The following is a 14342-nucleotide window of genomic DNA, read 5'->3' on the forward strand; positions in this document are numbered from 1 at the left end:
CTTAAGTTTTAATAATCAGAGTAGATATTCTTCCCACTCCTTAGTTATCTTCTTCAATTCTCAGGACTTTTGGTGGGGCTGCTTGTGCTAAATGACCTCCTGTGTTCTGTGAAAGCCTTCAGTTGTTTCCTGCCACCTTTAGGGGTGAGTGTTTTTGTAGATACAGACCAATACAGCTATCACTTAAATCCTTTTTTTGGCGTGTTGCCTATGAAATAATGCTGGTTCTACTGCACTGAATAGCCAGCATTAAGGATGAGTTGTTTTGGAGTGTATTGGTAAGCCCTGAATGGAAATAGTTGGAGTTTTTCACAGATCATGTAGGATCATCTGGCTGAAGTAGCTTTGAAAACCACAGAGAATTGCCGAAGATAACCAATTTTAAGGCACGGTGGGCCCCCAGGGTTTGTAAATTACTTTTAAAAAGTAATTTTGTATAGGTGATATGCTGTTATTAAGCAACTACTTTCTCAAAAGGAATATTATTTTTATGAACAAACAATTTTCTAAATTAAATTTTAAAATATCAGTTTATAAGAACAGCAGCACACTCTGGGATGACTGTGTTTATCAGTCAACTTACATTCTTCTTGGGTGTAGTTAGTGTTCCTCTGCTTCTCATACACAGCACAACTAAAGTGGCATGTACAGTTATAGACCAGTGAACACCCTGTGTGGAGGAGTATTATTTATTTTTCTCCTCCCGCTACCCCATAGCAAACTGGCTCTCTAATATACTTTCTATTCCTCGGCAATACAGATTGGAAGGTATTTGATTGCCCAGCTGCATGGAAGAATGATAGTAGTTAATTATGTGTCACAGGAATGTATATCGATTATACAACAGTCTAGGCTACACAATCATCTCAGTACAGTGTTTCAAACTGAAGAGTAAAATGCTCAGCCAAATTAACAGGTTGCTGCTATGTACTGTCTCTTTAAAGGAGCAGTGAACTTTGGCATTCAACAGGGTAGCTCAGTGGTTTGAGCATTGGCTTGCTAAATCCAGGGTTGTGAGTTCAATCCTTGAGGGGGCCATTTAGGGAACTGGGGTAAAAATCTGTCTGGGGATTGGTCCTGCTTTGAGCAGGGGGTTGGACTAGATGACCTCCTGAGGTCCCTTCCAACCCTGATATTCTATGATTCTATGAAAGATTTTGTGAGTGTTCAAGTGAGAAGGACTAGATATTGCAGAAAGAAGTGTTGGGGGGAGCACTCAGTGCTGGAAGGGTTGTTGAGGTCCTCCTGCAAAGAGTAACTGGATGGTGAAAGCCTGAATGCTTGTATGCTGGCTGTTGGTGTCAGGGCTGTGAGCCACAGCAGCATAGTATTCTAGGCAACCAGAATTGCAAAGCAGGTGGTGAGTGTGAACTCCTTGTTGGCCTGGGTGAACCCCAAAGCGAGACACAGTAAGTAATTGTTTTTCCCTCTTTTTGTTACAGAACTCTAGCTCTTGTTTTTCCTTAAATAGCTGTAGCCTTTAAAAATTGCACACTTTTTTCAAATAATGTAATCTTAGGTTTTTAAAAAAGTCACTTCACAATTTTTGTAACTTTGAAGCAGAGGATTTTCCTAGATGTTGTTTACATAACCTTCACAGCTGTAAGTAATGTTAAAAAAACAAATCTATATGTTTAGTTGCACATCATGCACACCAGCAAAGCTCTGATTTTGCTACAAAATAAATTAGATGTTTAGCTTCCTTGTGTGGGAGAGACAAGAAATACTTAAACAAGCACCTTGCTGCTTCAGAAACAAACTGAAAACAAAATTGGGTTGGAGAGCTGAATCTGGAGTCCAAAACTTTGTATAAAAATTGATATCTTGTAAGCTGGTTTGTAAAGCCTGATGCTGCTGACAATGTATCAGTTTCGAGTGTTTCAAGACAAAGGAGATTTATGTTTTTTTGTGTTTTGCTCTGCAGAATTGCATAACACTGAACATCCTCAAAGTGGATTTGGTTCTTCAGAGCACTACAGTGAATTCCAAGAAGAATAGACTAGAATCTGATTATAAAGCAGCAACTGTACAACTAAGAGCTTTAGAGGTAAGCTTTGCTTTTTATTTCTTGGTGTATTGGTAAATCAACTTTGAAAACACACCTTTTGCCCGGAGGCCTCAGCACTCAGGAATGGGCTGCTTCTGTTCTCTACCTTAGTAATAGGTATCTCTACTTCTGTTGCTAAGGTTTTTGTGCTTTCTGAAGCTTTCATCAGTTCTCCAGTCCCTTTCCCTTCCAGGTGAAAAGGAGCTTTGCTTCCCCATGCTAACCAAGATGGCTACCTCTTCCATAAAGATGTGCCCTAAACACTTTAAACCGTGTGGGACTGGCATAATATCCTTCATAGCGGGTCCCTTTGGCCCAGTCTGTCATTTCTAAATGACAATCTTCCTCCAGTGAGTAGCTTCAGTTGGGACCAACCTTCCAGAACTGACACTTGGTAGTGGACTGACCCAAATGGGATCTGATGAAGATCTGGAGGAAAGCACATTCAAGTAGGATAGGGCTGAGACCCTAGTTCTCCATAGCTGTTTTCCTTATCCTTTTTATTAAACTCCTGCCTTTGGGGACGCCTAGTGGAATGAGTGGGAGCAAGTTTCTTCCCCATTGCCATTTCGCCTACACTGTGACTTTTAAATGTTAGAAAGTAATGCGCTAAATGTTTCACATAAACTAATTTTATGGAGGAATTTAGCATATATGGTAGACATGAGAACTTTCATAATTTCTGGCCTGATCCTGCAAGTACAAAATTCCCTTTCCTGGCAGTGAGAATTTGGGTGTGCAAGAGGGGTTCCATATTTTCAGTTCACCTGTGACCTGAATCAACATCACTTGTTGGACAACTGCATGTAGCAGAAAAGTTGAAATAATAAAATAAAGCTTTCAAGAAACTGCAGGCAAAGGTACAGAGACTGGTACAGAGAAGTAGTAATTAGTATGAGGTATTACAGAAACTATGTAGTGAAACTAAATTAAAACCTACACATTATGATTAAACAGATTAATTGCCAAATAATCAGCAAAGACAGCCGCAGAACACATGTTACTCTTGCTGCCATTCATGAAGATCAGAACACTGCACAGTGACTCACAATGCCACTCGTTAAGATTTGACCCGGTCGTGATGGAGGGGCGGATGGGCCAAACTTGAGTGGTGCCGTGCTGAGTTAAAATGAGAGTGGTTCAGTTCTGCATACCATGTGAAAAGTTTCTGGTGGCGCCCTGGGAGAAATTCGGGGAACTCTTACTAATATTGCATTTATTAATATTGTTTCTCTTATTAAAAGTTGTTAGTCTTTAAAATATTGTTATAAGACTTGAATGTCCCATAAAATCCAATTCATTCCCTCTTCCAGAGGAAAGAGGGCTGCATATGTTCACGTGTGAGTTGTCAGCACTGGGATTCTGTTGAAATAGCAGCACATTGAGTATATTTTAGACACTTGGATTGAAATGCATTTTCCTTCCCAACGTTTATGCTTCAGAATGTGTCACATTAGTAGCAACAGATTTGTGGGTTTTTTTGTTTGTCATGGCAGTTCAAGTCAGAACCTTAGTATTATTTTAACAACTTTTTGTATTTAATTTGTCTAATGAGCATGAGAAGCAAGTGTGTGTTTATGACCCATATTGAACAGTAGGGAGGATTGTTAGCCCCATCTGCTCATTAGATAATTGGCACAGTCGCCTTTGTGTTTATGATGATTGAAAGAGACTTGCTAATTGTCTTGCTTTGATAGCTTGTTAATTTTTAGGTTCATTTGGTGTAATTTTTTTAAATGATTGGTATTAAACTCAGTATGTACGTTGTTATTTTTTCTTTTAGGCCAAGTTTGAAGAAAATGCAAATTCTGTTTTCCTTCTGTATGAATTGCCCATTTTTAATTATTTAAATACTGTCACTAAGAATGCATTCAGACACACATTCATGGGAAAATATTGGCTACTATATTTTCTTTGACTAGTTTCTCATTTCCCACAAAACCAATTGCACTGCTTATGAACATAAAAGAATACAAATTGCTTATGAAAATAGAATGTTAGAGGGTTCTAGTATCCAGTAGCTATGCCTTAGCTCCACTCTAGCATAGAACTCTCTCCCTCACTGCCCAGACTAACCTCTCTTCCTGAATTAGTTCTTATATTGTCAGCTGAAATACAGTAACACATAGCTCACCCTAAGTCTTCTCCCTTAAGCTAGAATTTCCCTCTAGGACCCATCTATTCCAGACAGTAATTCCCTGTGCCCAGAGGGGCACTCTCACATCCCTTATATCCAGGGTGGGATTAACTAACTGTACTTGCCAAATGTTAGCATTTCCATGAAATATTCGAACACATCATAATTGGATGGGTCTATAGAAGGTTCCACATGTATGTACTTATATGCCTCACCTACCTACTAATCCATTTCTCCTGGTATTTATTCTAACACTTGTACCTGGAACAGCTTCAAACACCTGCTTTTTTTCTTTTTAAAAAATCAGCCTGCCTTAATATGTTTCCTCCTTCTCTTCCCAAATACATGTGTTCCCCCAAAATTACAGCTGTCCAACGGCCTGGACAGGCAAAATTCAGTCCTGTGCCTGAAAACATGGCTTTAAGGCCTATTTCATGCAGCCCTGCAGAGTTATAAATGGGAGCTTCTAGCCTTGGAATTGCCAGAGATGACAGACTATAAAATTGACATTTTTATGTACAGAAAAACGATATATGTCATTTTCACAGGTTCTTTTGGCTTCTTTTGAACCCTGTATGTTTGGACTCATGGTAATGAAGGCAATTGGCTTTTAAAGTATTGGGATACAAAAAATAATCCCAGTTACATTTTGAAAACTCGCTAAAATGTTCCTAAATATTTTTCTGTAATATATAGCATGAATAAACACATAGTGGAGCAGGTGTGGTGAGGGATGTAGGTTTTATTGACACTCATTTAGAGTGACCTGTGTAACTCACTTTTGGCTTGTGAGTAATTGGGCCATCCCAAACTTGTGACAATAAGTTTGATGCTACACCACACCATCATGAATTCTTCCTTTCTGTCTATATGCACGCAGTGCCAAAAAAAAAAAAAAAAAAAAAAATTAGCATTAACACAACATTAGAGAAATCAAATTTTCAGAACTAAAAAAAGGTAGAATTAATGCCAACAAATTTCAGTTATTTGTGCTTAAAAAAATACCTACATAGAGGGTTGAAAATTCCATCTTAATTTTCTCCTATGCTTCTACTTTAAAATGGGGCTCTTTTTATATCATTATAAAATACCTGTTCAAACTGCGTAGTTCTTTACAACTTTACATATGCAACCTGTAATGCCTTGCTTGATTTTCTTTTCAGTCGCAAGACTTCAAAATAGTTGTCAGGCCTTGCTTGATTTTTAAGTTGCAATGAGATCTACAAAACAAGCCTAGTTTTCAGAAAATTAGTACAGAAATTTAAAATTCTGACTATTAAAAGCTGAATGGACTAACATTCAAGGTAACTATTACATGGTCCTCAGGTATACAAACGACAGAGCTTGATATGATTCAGAGTCTCAAACCAAACTAGCACTGAATTAATTTAAAAAGCTTAGCATGAATGTTTTAACATGCTGATTTAAACTTTCATAACTTTACAACTGTTGAACTAATTTTATTAAAATTTATTTTGTCCTTAAGTGGAAGGTCCCTAACTCTATGGGTATTTTTATACTTTGTGGTTTTATTTCACCTTTTTCTGACGATATCAAAGCACTTTAGAAAAATGTATTAATCTCACAACACCTCTTTAAGGATGATAGAGAAGTATGATTTCCATTTTACAGAGGGTGAAACAACAGGCACATTGAGGTTAACTTGCCCAACTTTGTCTAACTTCAGAAATATTGAACCACTTTTGTCCGTAAAACAGCCAAGTTTGCAAGTTATGCAGGTGAACACTTCTGCTCAGGATTTATGGAATATGTTTTTGTCCGTCTTGCTCAACCTCCTTCCCCCGCCCCCCCACCATATGCAGAGCCTAAATGTTTGAATGTATATTACACGTGCTTTGGGAAGAAAAACTTCTCCTTTGGATTGAATACCTAGTGTAGAAAATGTCAGTCAAAAATATGTATGCCAAACTCTTGAATACCTGTAAGCATTGAGGTTGCATTTGTCTTAAGTATAACTGTTACTACTACTTGTGTTGTATTATTTAGAACAGTGATATGAATTAATCTAATTACATTGACAGAGAGTAACTTAAACAAGATTTATTGTAAGTACCCTCTCTATAGGGTGGTCAGTATATCTTTAAAATGTGAAACAGACACTTCATCCAGTAGAATACACAAGTATTGAGTCTTTAGTTAACTGTATACATTTTAAAACATTTTTGGTCCCATTTTTGTCCCATGTGATTCCTGGTTTATGTAGGGGTGTAAATGTGTGAAAATTACATGAAAATTGTTTATAATTGACTATTTGTGCTTTTAACAAAAGTGAAAACAAGATCTTAGTCCCTGCCCCAACGAGTTTACAATCTAAAGAGGTTCTAACTTTGATTGATAGACACATGTAGCACTATTTTTCTAAATTTGCTCTTAGTCATTATTGTGAAACTGTTACTTAGTATCTTTTGCCTGTAATAGTAAAGGTAGCATATGAGAGATGAAGAAAAATACATTATTTCCTGTTTAATATATAGCTAATCTGTTTGTACTGTATAGTTTCAACTTAAATATTCTTCGTAATGCAAATCCTATTTACTAGATGGCTCTGTCATGTCTAGTAGAAAAACTAGTGCTAGTTGGGAGGCATGATACAAAATAAAGAAACACTACAATAGTACATCTCTTCCACCACCAAATTTTAAAGCAGAGATCTACATCTGGACCTAGGCAGAGATCAAAACTGTGGCTCTTTGTGAAAAACGCATTCAGATATTTTACAATTGTGCGCTCAGTTTGATCCATTCACTCAGATCTGTCATCCCTTTAGTTAAAAAAACAAAAAACAAAAATTTAAAAAAGCCAGAAGAAGAGAGTTGTTTTTGAAGGGAGGGATTATTTTCAACCTCTGTAAACAATCTATGATTTCACAAATCACCTCTCTGAATCTGACATGATTACATCCAGTATGCTAGTTCTAATGGAGATGGTGGAGTTGGAGTGTGTGAAATTGATCATTTTTGTCATTAAACTTTCTTCTGTAGTTCTTTCTCTCTAGAACAATTGAACTTCATGTAGGGTCACAGATTGATTGACTGTAACTGAAGGCAATGGAGTTTTCTTTAAAATAAAACATCTTTTTATTTTAATTTCTTCTATACTAGCAACAAGTTTCTGACTTGGGTGAAAAAAAACGTGTTCTTTTGGAGAAGTGCAAGGGACTGATGAGAAAAGCTAGACAGGCGTGTAATCTCAGCCCTGATCAAGAAATTCCAAAAGACTTTCAGACTGTAAGTATTAAAAACAAAAGGCATATTTTTATAAGGGTGTAATGGTATAACATGAAGAGATACTTTCGCTAGCTAAGACTGTTCATTTATAATGTTCAGAACTGTGCTCTTTTAGTGCACCTGCGCCTAAAGCAAAATAGTCCGTTTGCGAAAGCTAGAAGAGTGAATTCCCAATTTCTCCTTGCTTCCTGCCCCAGGTTCTTACAGTTGTGGAGTGCAAGACAGAGCAAACACTTCTTCTTCTCCTTAGGGACTCTACCCTGCCGTTCTATGCCTTCTGCTTCTCGGCCTGATCCAAAGCCCATTGAAGTCAATGGGCTTTGGATCAGACCACTAGATCCCTGTTTTGTTCCTTTGGTTAATCTCTTCCCTGACTACTTTAATAAGGGGCAAGTGCACCCCCTTTTCAAGATCCTTGTTATATATCTTTGTAATTCTGCCCACTCCCTTTAAAAACAAACAAAACCCACTTCTCAATAAAACAAATCTGGAGTTTGTAAGACATGTTCTTTCGGAAGTATGTTGAGGCAAAATATGTTGGGAAAAGCTTCATTCAGTGACAGGAAAATATTTTAAACACCATAACTTGAAAATGTATTAAGTCAGAAAAATGTTAGAGATTCTATCCTGGGATCAATTGTGTGCGTAATATGATGAGTTTTTCCAGGGGGATATTGGGAGTAATAGGCTTGAAAATCAAAAAGAGTGCTTAAATAAGTGGCCCAATTTTCAAAAATGTTGAGCACCCAGCAGCTCCAATTAAAGTTTTGGACACAGAGTTAGAACCCTTCTATAACCTGAACTTTGGACAGTCTGTTGATTGATTGTTTGCACTAATTTCCACCTGTTCCAGTTGCTGTAGTCCGGTGTGGGCAAACAACGGCCCATGGACTGGATCTGGCCCGTGGGATTGCCACACCCGTGGTGCAGCGGGGCTAAGGCAGGCTCCCTGCCTGCTTTGGCCCCGCACCACTCCTGGAAGTGGCCGGCACCACGTCCCTGCAGCCCCTGAGGGAGGGGGGCGCGGCAGAGGGCTCCGCGTACTGCCCTTACCTGCGGGTATCTCCCCTGAAGCTCCCATTGGCCGGGAACAGGGAACCACAGCCAGTGGGAGCTTTGGTGGAGGTACCCACAGGCGAGGGCAGCGCACGGAGCCCTCTGCCTCCTTCCCTCCCCAACCCCACCACCACCCAGGGGCCGCAGGGACATGGTACCGTCCCCTTCTGGGAGTGGCGCTTGGCTAGAGTAAGCAGGGAGTCTGCCTTAGTCTCGCTGTGCGCCGCTGCCACGCCAGAGCCGCTCCAGGTAAGCGGCGCCAGGACGGAGCCCGCACCCCGAACCTCTCCTGCACCCCAACCTCCTGACCCAGCCCTACATTCATGGCCCTGCATGCAATTTCCCCACCCAGATGTGGCCCTCGGGCCAAAAAGTTTGCCCACCCCTGCTGCAGTTCCTCCCTCTGCTGTTGGCCTCACTTTTCCTGTCCACAGTGCTCCTCTACAGCCTTCCCTCCTTTTGTTTTTACCTTCCCTATCTCCTCTCCATTGGCCTCTTGCCTCTTTTTGCTTCCCCTTCCTCCGATTCCCCCTTAATGCCACCTCTACCTTTTCCTTGACTTTAAAATCATCCTGATTATAAATGCTTTAAAAAATACATGCAAGTAAGCTTTCTTGAATGTTCATCTTGTCTCTGACCTCTCCACCCTGCACGCTACCTAGGCCTTTCTGTTTTGCCTTCCTTTGTTATGTCATGTATACATTATGATCTCTTCTGGGCAGGAAGTGTATGTTTGTCTGGAAAACACCTCTCTCAAAAGAAGTTTCCCTTTTTCTTTATTTTTAATTCAGTCCTCCACCTAACCCCTTTACCCGTCATTTGTTTATGCTTCTCTAAAATAAAACTTGGTCTTGCAAAACCTTACTTGTATCAGTATTGCCATTTACTTCAATATAAAGAACTGTTCATGTAACGATTTGCATGATCATTATGCCCTTAAATTGTCATCTTCTCAAGAATAGGGACTATGTCTGTAAAGCAGGTGCTATATAAACTTAACTACCACTACCCCCTGGATTTAATAGTATTTTAAGTTTAGTTAATTTTTACACTGTTATGAAAACTGGTATATCCCATGATCACAAAAAGAGTTCTCCTTGTTATTTATTCTATATACACAATAGAGGAGGGAGAGAATTTGTCGGGTTAACTAATCAAAATTCCCACTTTAAAGGAAAGAAATTTGGGCCAGATTCTCCTTCCTATTCTAACTTAGGCAACATGAAAGGCCCAGAGCCTGGATGTATCTGGACAGTCAAGTATTCCTCCTGTGTGGGGAAGCTCTCATCTGGCATAGCCAGCTCCTATACTACCATCCCCTTTCTGGATGCATGACCAGAGTGCCACTGCACTCCAACAGTTCTCAAGTAGGGGGCTCTTGTGGACCATTGCCAGGTGACAGGGTTAGAGCAGCTGCACCAGGGTTGGGGCTACACCTGCACAGGCAGAGAATTAGGGAGCCATAGTTAGCTTCCCAACAGCCCTCCCTCTTCCCCCCCACACCAAGCACTTCTCAGGAGAGAATCTAGCCACTTAAATTTAAATGGATTGTGTCTTAATAAAGTGATCTAATGACTAGCAGTGTCCTTGATTGTCCAATTTCTTGCTACTTTTTAGTCATATTTCAAGCCTCTCTCAACATTAAACTATCAAATGAATAGATTGTTTTGCTTCTTGTAGGCATTCCAGGACCTTCCAAGCACATTGGATGAAATTGATGCTTTACTGAATGAAGAGAAATCAAGAGCCTCCTGCTTCACAGGCCTAAATGCTTCAGTATGTTTCCTCCAGTATTGTACTTGCTTCCCACTCTGTACTAGAACTCTTGGTAATAATAAGCTAGACAGCAGGAACAATGTGCTATAAATGCCAGATTCTGAATCTATTAGAATTTTAAGTAGATTCTTCCAAAGGAACAGCATGTTCTCTGCCTTTTGTTTAGAGAAAAATAGTTGGGTTAACCTGAAATACAGCCATGGCTTAGTTGCTCTTTGCTTTAGAGAGACCAGTGTGTCCTGTGCAATGTATAAACAGTGCATACACTACTTAATTATATGTAAACAAGTGCAGTGTTTACATGTGTGTATTTTACTGTTAAGATTTGAATTGATAAATATCTATTTTGTCAATTTGAAAGACTATATTTTTGAAGGATAATGCTTTTTCCTGGCAGGTTGTTGAAGAATATAATAGAAGGGCACAAGAAATACAGCAAGTAACGGGGGAACTAGAGGAAAAGAAAAACGAATTGGAGAGCTATAGGCAAAACATTTCACAGGTAATACACGAAATCATTACTGTAGTATAATGAATGTAGGAGAAATATAAATGGGTATATACTTCTATTAAAATGCACCATATTCATTTTAAAAGACATTTCAAGTTTTGATGCTAGGAAAAATGAAACGTTAGCAACTGCTGTATGCTGTAGTGTTATAGCCATGTTGGTCCCAGGATGTTGGAGAGACAAGGTGGATGAGGTAATATCTTTTATTGGACCAACTTCTGTTGGTGAAAGAGACAAGCTTTCAAGCTTATACAAAGCTCTTCTTCAGGTCTGGGAAATTAAGGGCTTGTTTACACTGGCAGGTTACTGCGCTGCAACTTTCTCACTCAGGGGTGTGAAAAAACACCCCCCCCACCCACCCCGCCCGAGCGCAGCAAGTTTCAGTGCTGTAAAGCGCCAGTATAGACAGCACTGGGAGCTGTTTCCCTCGTCGAGGTAGTTTTTTGTTTTTTTTTTTTAAGACTACACAAGCCACGTTAAAGTGCTGCTGCGGCAGTGCTTTAATATTGCCAGTGTAGACAAGCCCTAACTCAGAGTGTCACTGTTTGCCAGTGTAGACAAGCCCTAACTCAGAGTGTCACTGTTAAATACAATATTTCAAGGGACCATTCAAGATAAAGTGGCCTGTTAACACCCCTCCAGTCATAGGGAGGAAAGGAAGTCAAGGAAGTAGCTGGGGGTGGCGGGTGTTAGCGGATTACAGATGGTTATAATAAGCCATAAATCAAGTGTCTCAGTTCACAGGGCCGGCTTTAGCAAGAGCGGGGCCTGATTCCTGGGGGCGGGGCTTGCCGCAAGCCCCGCCCCCATGAATTGAGACCCGCTCCGGCCAGGGTCAGCCGGAGCCGAGCCAACGGGACTGGGCCAGGGGGCCGGACCCGAGCCGCGCCGCGGGGGCCAGCCCCGCGCCGCTGGCGCGCTCGGCCAGAACCAGGGCCAGAGGGCTGGACTGGGCTGCGCCTCCCCAGAGTCCTCTCGCCCCCCGCCACCCCAGCTTACCTGGTGCTGCCTGCCTGCGCCTGCTTCTTTTCAGACTTCCCGCGAACCTCTGATTCGCGGGAAGCAGGGGAAGGGGAGGAGCAGGGAGCGGAGCATTCAGGGGAGGGGAGGAGGGGGAAGTGAGCTGGGGGCGGAGTGGAGAGCTGCGGCGTGGGGCCCTCTTAGCGCGGGGCCCAATTCAGCCGAATCAGCTGAATCGGCCTAAAGCCGGCCCTGTCAGTTCATTCCATGATTTTTAGTATCTGGCAAAGTTTTATGAATTTAAGGTCCCAGGCTCATCTTTTCAAAGTGTTATGCAGGTTTCCTTTGATGATGACTGATAGGTGAGATACAGAGTGATTGCTTTGTGAAAAGTGTTCACCCACAGGTGATAGGGTGTTTTTATCTTTTATCATTTGCCTGTGTTAGTTCATTAAAGAGCATAGTGATTGTCTGGTTTCACCCAAATAGTTGCTAGTGTACTGGATGAGGTTTTCCACATGTGTAGGATCCATGGTTCTTGAAAGATGTTTTCTAGGGGGTGTTAATCATTGTAGCAGTGCAGATGTGTCTGCAAGTTTTGCATCTGTTCTGGCAAGGTGCTGCTTTGAGTTGGTGTGGCCTGATCTGTGGGGAGATTGCTTTTGATGATGAGCTCGGAGAGGTTGTGGGGGTTGTTTGAAGGCCAGAAGAGGGGGTTCAGGAAAGATTTATTTTAGGATGGGGTCCCCATTGAGCAAGGGCAGCAGGTATAATATGCCAGGGGAGGCTCTGCCTCCCCTAGCGCAGCCGCTACTTTGGGACCCCAGTTGCAGGTTTAGCGGGTGAAATTTTTGCTTTTTATTATGCCCCATGCAGGTTCCGGGGTGACTGAGGAGACAGTATGTGCTCCTGGGTTTATTAATACTTACCCTGGACTCTAGGGAGATTACTGATGAACGCGGGATGCTGTCTGAGTCACACATACCGCCTCCTCCGCCACCCCGGAACCTGCATGGGGCATAGCAAAACCTCTTCTTCCTTCCAGAAGAGAGAAGAAGAGAAGAGCTTTTTAATTTTTGTGGGGCGGCTTGGGGTCTGCAGAGGGGAGGCGTGGGTGCAGGGGGTTCCGGCTGCCCTGGGACTCCTCCGAGCAGGTTTGGGGAGGCGCTCAGGGCTCTTGCTGGCCTGGGGCTCTTCTGGCCGCAGAGGGGGGAGTAGGTTTTGGGGCTCAGGCCCCAGGAGAGGGGGTGGTAAGGGAGGCTTGGGGCGCTCTGGTCGCGGGGGGAGAGGGGGTCTCCAGCTCGGGGGTGAGAGGGGGATTCGAGGGGCGGAGCCAGGGTCTAGCCTCCTTGAAATGGGGCTCCACACCGCCCATGCCATCAAGTATGAGTTGTAGTTGTGCAGTGATACCTTGTCTGGGTTCCAATATGGGGTGGTAGGTAACAACTAGAGGTGTGCATTTGGAGTGGGTTTTATTTCTGTATTGAAGCAGGATCTCTTGGATTATTTGGGTGGTCCAAGTGATGCGATCTACTTCTCTGGTGGAGTGTCTGTTTGGTGAAAGTTTTGAATGTGTAAAGGTGTATATCCCAGACTTTCTCTTCAGAGCATATTCTGTGTGCCTGGCTGTATATAACAGTTTTCTTGGTCTGTTTTGGGTGGTTACTTGATCTATGAAGGTAGGTATGGTGATCTGTGGGCAATTTTTAATGTAAATTTCACTGTAATAGTTAAATTTGGTATTTTGTTAATCATAGCTTCAACTGTAAATTCTTTCAGAGGTTGTTTTACATTAGTCTCTTTATTTTTAGGTTAAAGAAAGGTGGCTAACACCTTTGAAACAGCTGGTTGAACAAATTAATGAAAAGTTCAGTAATTTTTTTAGTTCTATGCAGTGTGCTGGTGAAGTTGATCTTCATACAGAAAATGAGGTATGATTACATTTCCATATCTATGAATAATAACGTCTACATTTTAATTTTTTTGTGCTTAAATGTCTCAAAATGATTTGTAATTTTGTTCTGGGTTATGGGGAAAGAGGGGGGGGTCACCTCCAGGCATTAATTTTAAGTCCTCTTGATCTTTTTACATGAAAATCTAACTTCTCTTTAAATACCAGAACTAACTAATCTATGTCTCAACCAAAGAAAGCAGGACCACCAGCTGTATAACAGTCAGTCTTATCAGAAGTTTCCAAAGCCAGATGGAGCAGAGTAGGGTTACCATATTTCAACAAGCAAAAAAGAGGACGGGAGGAGCCCCGCCCTAGCCCCGCCCCTGCCCCTCCCACTTCCCGCCCCCCCAGAACCCCCAACCCTCCCCCCGTTTCTTGTCCCCTGACTGCCCCCTCCTGGGACCCCTGCCCCTAACTGCCCCCCGGGACTCCACTCCCTATCTAAGCCTCCTTGCCTCTTGTCCCCTGACTGCCCCAACCCTTATCCACACCCCCACCCCCAGACAGACCCCTGGGACTCCCACGCCCCATCCAACCACTCCCCACCCCCTGACAGCCCCCCGCAGAACTCCCAACCCATCTAAACCCCTCTGCTCCCTGTCCCCTGACTGCTCCGATCCCTCTCCACACTCCTGCCCCCTGACAGCCCCCCC

The 14342-nt window shown here is 42.2% G+C and overlaps 1 protein-coding gene across 2 annotated transcripts in view; it reads left to right on the forward strand.

Annotated features, from left to right (window-relative positions):
- The window catches only part of SMC5 (structural maintenance of chromosomes 5), a 79064-nt gene that overhangs the window by 52503 nt on the left and 12219 nt on the right, over positions 1-14342 (forward strand). For both annotated transcript variants that reach the window (XM_034774095.1, XM_034774096.1), the window contains exons 17-21: positions 1925-2047; positions 7307-7432; positions 10169-10264; positions 10662-10766; positions 13547-13666. In XM_034774095.1, coding sequence (XP_034629986.1) covers positions 1925-2047; positions 7307-7432; positions 10169-10264; positions 10662-10766; positions 13547-13666 — 570 coding nt within the window. The remainder of the gene's footprint in view (positions 1-1924; positions 2048-7306; positions 7433-10168; positions 10265-10661; positions 10767-13546; positions 13667-14342) is intronic.

This window comes from Trachemys scripta, chromosome 6 (genome assembly GCF_013100865.1).
Source record: "Trachemys scripta elegans isolate TJP31775 chromosome 6, CAS_Tse_1.0, whole genome shotgun sequence".
Lineage (NCBI taxonomy): Eukaryota > Metazoa > Chordata > Testudines > Emydidae > Trachemys > Trachemys scripta.